This window comes from Carassius auratus, unplaced genomic scaffold (assembly GCF_003368295.1).
Source record: "Carassius auratus strain Wakin unplaced genomic scaffold, ASM336829v1 scaf_tig00215739, whole genome shotgun sequence".
Lineage (NCBI taxonomy): Eukaryota > Metazoa > Chordata > Actinopteri > Cypriniformes > Cyprinidae > Carassius > Carassius auratus.
The window spans coordinates 70,257-79,812 of record NW_020528218.1 but is presented as its reverse complement, the minus strand read 5'-3'; the positions used below and the strand labels follow the sequence as shown (position 1 = coordinate 79,812).

Genomic DNA, 9,556 nt, shown 5'->3' with positions numbered 1-9,556 from the left:
TTGGTTATACACATTATTCAAAATATCATAACACCATAATATTGTTTTCTGTGAATTAGTGAACATTACTGTAGCATAAACTTTTCGTTTTCAAACCTATTGTGAACAAATGTTCTGTGTTTGTATCATGGCCTTATTTCAGTGAAACAAACAGACATTAACTATGAATGAAAAAAATACCAACCTCCTTGTTCCTCCTGTTTTATTGTCCAGGTTTCTGGTTCCTCGTGTTTTATTCTCCAGGTTTCTGGTTCCTCGTGTTTTATTCTCCAGGTTTCTGGTTCCTCGTGTTTTATTCTCCAGGTTTCTGGTTCCTCTTGTTTTATTCTCCAGGTTTCTGGTTCCTCTTGTTTTATTCTCCAGGTTTCTGGTTCCTCTTGTTTTATTCTCCAGGTTTCTGGTTCCTCTTGTTTTATTCTCCAGGTTTCTGGTTCCTCTTGTTTTATTCTCCAGGTTTCTGGTTCCTCATGTTTTATTCTCCAGGTTTCTGGTTCCTCTTGTTTTATTATCCAGGTTTCTGGTTCACTCGTGTTCTCTTCACTCTCTTCTTTAACAAACTCCATCTTCACAGCAGCAGATCTCAGTTCAGATGATAGTTCTCCAGATATTCCTACTTGAAAACTTAGTCGTCTCGACTTTTTTTATATTACAGGTCTGATTCAAAAACTGTATTTTCTCTTAAAAGAAACATGTCTAACCGTTTGTATTAATGCAGCATCCCGACATAACTACAACAAAGAACGCGGTGAAACTAAACGTCTACGTAACAAATTTTAGTGTTTAGCGCCACCCGCTGGACTGGAGAGAGAAGTGACGCAAGAAAAAAAACAGAACGTCACCAGTTCGTCATCATTTGGGGGCGAACACCAATCGGAAGTGGGGATCCCTGTGCCCTACTCTTCTTCTTCTTCTTTATTGTTTATTGGCGGTTGGCAAACCAGCTTTTGGTGCATTTCCGCCACCTACTGGGATGGAGTGTGAATACCTAGGGTGATGGAATGAAAAACTACTATCTAGTAATACACACACACACACACACACCAAAAAAACTTATTTGTGTAACCTTATTCTGTTTATCAACCGTGTATCTCTCAAATATTTAAATAAAATAGTTTACACTTTTGGTTGTATCTGTGCACTCTGATATAAATCTTTTATTGCTAGCTGAACTTTCAGTTCCTTTAGATCTTCCACAAGTTGAGCTCGTTCCTCATTATATGCTTGACATTGAACAAGCACATACTCCACTGTTTCTGCCACCCCAATGGATGCACTCTGTCTCACTTTTACCTAACATGTGTAAATAATAATTTAATCTGGTGTGCCCAATGCGTATCCTCGAGATAATTGTATCATCTCTTCTGGATCCATATTTTCTCCTTTCACTCCCCACTGTATCCTGAATATTGTACAGATGTCTTCTTTTTAACTCATTATTCCAGTTGTCTTGCCAGATATTTATAACAGCTTTTTTTACAATGCACTTAGCTTCAGCTTAGCTTAATGGAATCTCTATGTCGACTTCATCCTTTTTTAATCCCGTCTTTGCCAGTTTTTCCATCTCATTTACCTCAACTCCAACATGAGCTAGTACCCATAAAATGATATATTTTTGTCTACCCTTATGAAAAAGAAGTTTATTCAAGTGTGCTATTAGTATACTTCTTTTAAACTAAAATTAAGAGAGTTTACTTTCAGTCTACTTTGTATGTACTATTTAGATGTACTTCTCAGAAATATACTTCAAATTGCACTTAAGTATACTTGACTTACAGATACTGACAGACAAGTCTAAGTATATTTGGCCTTCTTGCTATTCGAGATATACTTAAAAGTATAATTAAGTATTCTAAGTATTCTTGGCTTGTAATTGTGTTTACTATTTTGATTGAGTAGCTTATTAATTTTATACTTATTACTTTATTACTTAATACTTTTTAACATAATATTACACACTGTCTTATAGACTAACATGTTCAAGTTTATATTGTAACAAGCTTTTGGGTGGAATAGCATAGAGTAAATAAAATAAACATGTAACTGAACATGATATTGACACAGTGATACTAACCCACATAGAGACAGATACATTTTTAATGATGTTATTGGCAATTCTTCCCAGGTGTAAGAATTGGAACAGAATTAATTCATACTGGCTTCTATAATAACACAGATAGCTATACAAGCAGATACAATTTTAAATCTCATTACAAATCATCAAGCCAAATAGGAAAAGAAGCAAGTCTTTTTATGAAACATAAAATATTGGCAAAACAACACTATAGTACTATGTACAATATCAATAATGACTGCTTTTTTAGTCTCTTTCAAATGGATTTGGCAAAGGTGCAATGTACAAATTGTCAACTGTTTCAACAACAACACATTTCATTTTTATCATATCAGGCCAGATGGCACTGATCTTTCCATTCTTCCTAACCTCATGTACAAAAGTACTCTCTACATTTATTTGTGAATCTTTACATAAAGGCCTGCTAGATTTAACAAGTACCTCAACTAAAGCACAGCAATGTTTGGTACATGCACAATATGCAGGGCTTTGATGGGCGCACATTTGTTTAAAAATGACCAAGTCATTAATTAAACAGAATGTACTATCTTTCAAGTATGCAGCACTGTTATATCTTTTATTCAGTCGATCATATTTTTGAGTGTGATACAGAACTCCATTAACCAAGAAACGGCTGTAAGACCAGAAGCAGTTACTTAGATTTCCACATAACTTAGAAATTGCAAGCCTAGAAGAAGTTGTGATGTTTTCCTGAAATGGGGGATGCCCAAAAACCTGGACACTATCATTTAATGTTTCACATTTATCTGTTCTTCGCTTATTAAAATAAAGTTCTTTAACAAATGACTGGACCTTTGCACTCATATGTTTAGCCTTTTCTGGCAATTCTTTCCACAACATAAATTTTCTAACTATTTGTGAAGGGACATTCTGTGTTCCATTAAAATACTTTAATAGAGTACCCATATTGGATTCAAATGGAAAGGCTGACGTAGCCCATAATGGTCCCCACTGTTTCACACTTTGTGCGATATGTGTGAGCAAGTGTATGTTAAAAGTCATGTGGTCTTTCCCATATATTCTTTGAAATTCTATTACAAATTTTTTAAGAGCCAGTTCTGACAACAATACGCTTCTAGTCTTGATCTTATCCTGGAGTAATGTATATATTCCAAACACCAGTAAAAACAAATGATTCCAAAATCTGGCAGGGAGTATTCCTTTCAGTACAGGGAGAGCATAGAATAGGAGAAATGCTCGCCATTCTGAAGCTTTCCAGAACTTCCTTTCATTCACTGATCTTGGTGTCCTAGTTATCTCAACAGGAGGTTTTATTTTTAAAAGTCGCATATCAACCTCTTCCGTCTGTTTGCCAATGTACCAGGGGGCTTCACTGTTTGCTGTATCAAACCACAATGTGGACAGTTGCCGAGTAACTCCAAGGCACACATTGTGTTGATATTCAGGAATGAAACCATTTATCATTTGGAAATGACTAAGCTTCATTAAAGGAGATGGCCCTTTGACTCCAAATACTGGCTCATTATCTGAAGCTGACATTGCATGACTGAAATGATCTCTTTCATTTCGAAGTGCGGGTTCAGGTTGATCGTATGGATAGGATTTACCACCTTTGTGATAACAGAAGTCACAACCATAAAAACCATTAAACTGCTTTGTGTTACGAAGCATTGGACGAGCCATTGAATCAGAGCTACAAACCACCACAAACACTTTAGAAACATGCCGGTTTCCCTGTGTGTCTTGCCAGTCAATACCTTCAGTCTCTAATGATAAGGCTTCTTTAACAAATGGTTTTAGTAATGTTAGCATGGATGGTTTACTTGGCCCAAACCATAACGCTGACATCAAAATTTGACTTTTTCTCAATTCTGGTTCCAGTTCAATTACCTGACACTGAATTGGCCAAATGCTGCATTTAGAACTTTTGAACACTGGTGCGCCATCACAATTCCAAATTAGCGTCAAATCATCTTTTCCAAGAACTCCACTGTCACATAACATTTGATACTCTTCACCAGACTGTATGTCAGAGAGAACCCCACAGGTTCTAGTTTTTTCGTTAAGATTGACACCATATTCTTGCAAAAGCTGCTGAATCTGTGCATGCAGGGGCAACACAAGAAAATAGAATCCATTCTTAAGGTTTGCATTGGCATCAAATTCTGTATTGCAAGTGTCACACTGAGAGGGACAGTCTCCTCTGACGCCTAGGTATTTTAAACAACTTTCACAATAAAAGTGAACTTCAAATTTAGATGAACTTCCAAAATCTTTGTGGAAAAGGTAATGTGAAGATGGGATCAGACCTGGAAACATTGTGTTAAACATTTCCAGTAAGTGAGTAAGTGCTTTGCCTGTTAAATTGTGCCGCAACAGATAGGACATCAGCATTAATACACTTTCTCCTTTTGAAATAGGTGCACCAGGATACAAGGGCTTGTCACCAGTAACGGCTATATCTTCATTTCCCTACAGGGAGAGAGAGACAAAATATTAAAAAAAATGTGAGCAGCAGAATGATCAGGAATATCAGTCCAGCTTATTTTCTTTCCTTTTCTTGGGTATATTTCCTAGAAATATTTACCCTGGATAATCACAAAATGGCTTTACTTTTTTCACTTTAAATCACTTTAACATATCCTAGCTGCAAACCAAAAATAACAGGGTATAAAAAATAAAAAATAACAGGGTTTGGTACATTCTTGAATTTTAGAATTGCCCAGGAATGATATGTCATAATGGTGTCAAAATTCTCATTAGTTTTTATTTGTGCTTTCATGGGTTGGTAATGCAGAATACTTTATTTGTGTCTGTCAATTCACTTCCGTATTTTGGCAAAACAGGTCAACGTGAACTATTACACTAACAAAAACACTGTGTCACAGAACCATTTACTACATACCACTGATAATTCAGATGTGTTTTCTCCACTAGTACTGCCCTCCATCAAGTCTTCTCTGTCCACATAATTTTCATCTTCAGAATCAAGCATGTTCCATTCAGAATCTGACAGGTCTTCCTCATTCTACAGGTTATAAATGAAAATAGGATGTGAAATATCATCAATGAATGAAAAGGGTATTTAACCAAAGGTGAGACTTGTGTGATATGTGTATTTACTTCTTGAATGTCAGCACAAAATAAACTGGTCCTGATGGATCTGTCTTTGTCCACTTCGTCTGGTCCACTGTTGGACGTATTACTCAGGATGTCTTTTGTATTTGTTTGGTCATTCCCATTGTCTTGATCATCCTCATCCTTCAAAAAAAAAAAAAAAAAAAAAAAAAAAAATGGGAAGGATGACATGTCAAGGAAATTCCTTATACCTTAAATAATATATTGATAGTTTTAGCAATTTATAAAGTAGCCTAAAATAAATTAAAAAGTAAAAAAGTTCCATAAATTCAGCCAAATAAAAGACCAAAGAGGATAGATAAAAGTCATCAAATTAAATGAATTATACATTATAATTGTTTATTTGATTGTAACAGACATTCATTTCATGCATTTTTAGAAGTTGTTGTCATTTATAAAGTACAATAAATCAAAAAGTATTTTTTTTTGTGTAAATAGATTTGATGGTGTTCTGAATTTCATTAGATAACATAGCCTAGGTGCAGGCAAATTAATTTTATAGTATGTTTGTGTTGCCCTTTCATTTTTATTTCACTTTATTTTTTTGTTTAGTTTTTGCATCCTTATGTGGATAAACATAATTTTATGAGAACATACTCAATTTATTTGTATTTTTGTAATTCAATAAAAAAAATATGAATAAAATAAGAAAGAAACAATTCCCCGTAGTACGGAGCAATAGGCTGCCATGTCCGTGTGTTTTTGTGTCCATTCTGTTTTTTTTTTCCTTTTTTAACCCGTAATTGAAAAATGAAAAATGAACGGTCCCAGCTAGAATTTTTTTGTTCTAAAAATGTTCTGAGAACATTATCTTAAAATGTTCTAATAATGTTTTAAGTGGGTAGTTTAATTTTAGTTCTCAGAATGTTCTCCTAAAAGGTAGGAAAACATTCTCTAAAAAAAAATCTAAAAATGTTTAATGATAACATTGTTAAAACATATTCCCTAATCGTTCCCAAACTTTTCCATTCCACGACCCACCTAGACAAGTGTAATCTATTTCATGACCCACCACAGTATTTGAGGGGAAAGAAAGGTATATAGTACTTTAAGCCTAATCTTCCTTAAAAAAGTTTGATGACAGAAATTAAGTATTAAAGAAAAAAATAATAATATTACAATTATTTTAGAGTACACCTGAAAAAAATTCACTATTAATATTTAAGTTTTAATTTTTGTTTACAGACGTTAAAATATGTAGTGTACATAAAACATGAAACAGGCTCACTCCAGTGAACTGTAATCTGCGCTGCTGTATTTTGTTGCAGAAAATGCATTCATGATCCTTGCGTGTGTCGGCGAGAACGGAGCACAAACAAACACTTTTTTTTAGAAAAGCATAAGAAGCAAAGCAGAACTATCTGAAACTGTTTGGAGATTAAAATAATTGTGAAATAGGTAAAAAATAATAATAAACGTGTCTCGTTTTAAATAATAATAATAATAAAAAAACTGGGGGACATTAAGTTCAGGCAGAAATTTATTTTAGCAATGGTTAAATTAATGTTCAGCAATATCTTCAAAAGATTTCTGAACTTTGGCAAATTTTTGGCAAAATCACAGGATGAAAGATGAAACGATGAAACGTTTTTTGCAGAGTTCAAACTGGACGATAGAAATGAATGAACATGGCCTACCTGAAACAGTTTTCGTAACATTTGTTTTCTGGTGTATGCAATCTCATGCAGAATATAGTGTATTGAAGTGAGCAAGTTTTTCTCTTTTAATAATGCGGACCGATTTAACCATTTAATGGCATTGCTCTGAGACCTTCACTGTTATTACAACTGGTGCGCGCCCGCGCTTTAAAACACGCAAAGCAGGCGGACTTAATTGCAATTCGAAAATCACACTAGGGATATTGCAGTCCTTATTAATGTTGGTGGGCTATATCGTTGTGACAAGTGGGTTCCCGGTTCCCGCTTCCTTCTTCCCGTGATTGAGAAGTTTTTAATGTGTTAGACTGGTGCCGATTCCCGGGAGGAATGTGGGACGCGCTGCCGAAGATCCCTCAGCGCTGAGGTGAATCCGCAGTGCCATCGAGCAGGGCGAAGGATGATGCTCGAGGCGGTGGGCTGGAGTGAGTTGCCGGGGAGACGGACGCTCCTCTTTTGTATCCTTCCAATCTCCTCCGTGGTTCTCGAGACCGGTGAGTCGAGCAGGTGTCGCTCAATTCCAACCACTCCACCGGCCTCGCACCGTTCCCACTCGTCACGTTTGTGCAGCCCTAGACTGAACTGTGTGTGTGTGTGTGTGTGTGTGTGTGTGTGTGTGTGTGTCATTGTAACACAAATTTAGCTGCAGCCAAGTGACTTTGTGCGACCCACCTTGGTCCATACTGTGACCCACAAGTGGGTTGTGACCCACAGTTTGAAAACCCCCTGCCCTTCTTATAACATTTCAATTGAGTAGTTTTATTTAAGTTCCCAGAATGTTCTCCTTAAAGGTATAGATACAATTCTATAAGAACACACTAAAAATGTTTAATGATAACATTGTTGGAACATTATTTATAACATTTTTAGCGGGTAGTTTTATTTAAGTTTCCAGAATGTTCTCCTTAAATTTAGGATAACATTTTCTAAATAATTCTAAAAATGTTTTATGATAACATTGTTAAAATATTATTTCCTATAATGCTCTTATAACATTTGTATTCTAAAAAACGCTAAGTTGAACACCAACATTTGAATTGTAGGCTATACCAAATGCTGCGCAAAAAAATAAATATTGACATATTTTCAGATTTCTGTTTATGACTTTTTGCCCCTTTATTAAACATTTAAAATATTCACAAATTAATATGGAAAAAATGTTAGGCATTTTTTTTTCAGGGAGATTATGAAAGCGTGTCTGGTTGTTTTATTTTATTATAGGCTACAAAAGCACAACGTTTTCTTGTATTGTGAGTTTACACAAATAAAAGTATAGTTGCGAATGATGTATTATTATGTTGTATGTCCAGAAATGATAGAGTTTTTAAAGTTGTTTCCACTGTTGATAGGAAATGCAAGGGTTCGCGCCCATGCCTCCTGGCAGTGCGCTCTCCATATGCCCCACCAACCCTTGGATATGCGTCAAAATCTTGTGTTTATTTGTGATAATCTTGGCCCTGTATTATTATTGTCTAACCTGTATTATGAATTAAATTTGATTAATTGCTTTGTTCATTTTAGCTAATAATGATCATTATGAGTTAACTAAGACACACTGAAAAAAATGATTATGGCCCCAATTAAATTAAGCTTAATTCAATTGTGCTAGTTTAATCCATTTAAATTTAGTTTTTGATTTTAATTAATAAATATTAATTGGTTTTAAAACGAATTACACGTGTGTTAAATCCAAGCCATGTGAATTAATTAAATTCAGTTTGAAAATATTAAGTTGAACAAATTTTCCTGAAAGTTAATTTTATATTTTGGTGATAATAAATTTGTTTATTTAAATATAGCTAAAATAAATTGATTACAACCACTTAAACCACCATAATTTTTTTTTAGTAAATTCAATGAATATTTTTTTTTCAGTGTATTTCCCATCATGCACTGGGGCATGAATAATTAAAAATGTTAAGTTTACACAGAGTTTACACAGTATTTACACAGTTTTATGGTTGCTTTTGATGTTAGTTTTAGTGACATTCATTTTTGTGACGCCTGAAGTTCATTTTTTACTCAAAATGACCCATTTATACTCAAACACTATTCACTGATTGTGACCGTAATTGTGTGTGGTGTACCATGTATTGAGGTCTTTGAGAAACGGTCACTTCTGAGTTACATTACAGGCACTCTTGTTTGGGAGAGCAAAATATCTCTTGGATCAGAAAAATAAAGTTAGAGTTGAAAATGATGGGTTTGCTTTATTTGTCTGTATATTAATGAAAATATCTAATTAATTTCACTATGTAGAAATTAAACAATTAAATTAATCTGGTTGCACAATTAATTTGAGTAAATTCTATTCAAAAAAGTTTAGCTAAAATTATGAATATAATTAATCTGAAATTACCGAAAGAGATGAATAAACTCAATGAATAAAATATAAGTAAACTTAACTTATAAAATATAAGTTCACTCAGCTTAAAAAATATATCTGGATTTAGATAAATTTATTTCGTGCAACCCCTTGACATAATAAAATTAAGTAAATTCAACATAAAAAAATTTTCAGTGCAGTAATAGGCAATGTTTTTTATAAAATAATTTATTAATGTTCTATTTTTATATAACCTAACCTTTTACAGTTTTGGAAATGTGTTTGTATTAGGCCTAGCCTATATTTCTTTATTATATAGCCTAGTATTTATTTGCTTATACTAATATAATGAGATTTTTCCTCCAAAAAAATGACTTTAAAGAT

The 9,556-nt window shown here is 34.0% G+C and overlaps 1 protein-coding gene across 1 annotated transcript; it reads right to left on the bottom strand.

Annotated features, from left to right (window-relative positions):
* Positions 1 to 2,138: 2,138 nt before the first annotated feature.
* On the bottom strand, positions 2,139 to 5,322 carry LOC113095472 (uncharacterized). The gene is made up of 2 exons (XM_026261010.1): positions 5,177 to 5,322; positions 2,139 to 5,081 (listed from the first exon to the last, which is right to left on the bottom strand). The coding sequence occupies exon 2, from the start codon at positions 4,445 to 4,447 to the stop codon at positions 2,318 to 2,320; it is 2,130 nt and encodes a 709-aa protein (XP_026116795.1). The 5' UTR covers positions 4,448 to 5,081; positions 5,177 to 5,322; the 3' UTR covers positions 2,139 to 2,317.
* Positions 5,323 to 9,556: the final 4,234 nt, after the last annotated feature.

Bases quoted from the DNA above. Each gene is read 5' to 3' on its own strand.
- LOC113095472 (XM_026261010.1), bottom strand. From the start codon at position 4,447: ATGCTGATGTCCTATCTGTTGCGGCACAATTTAACAGGCAAAGCACTT.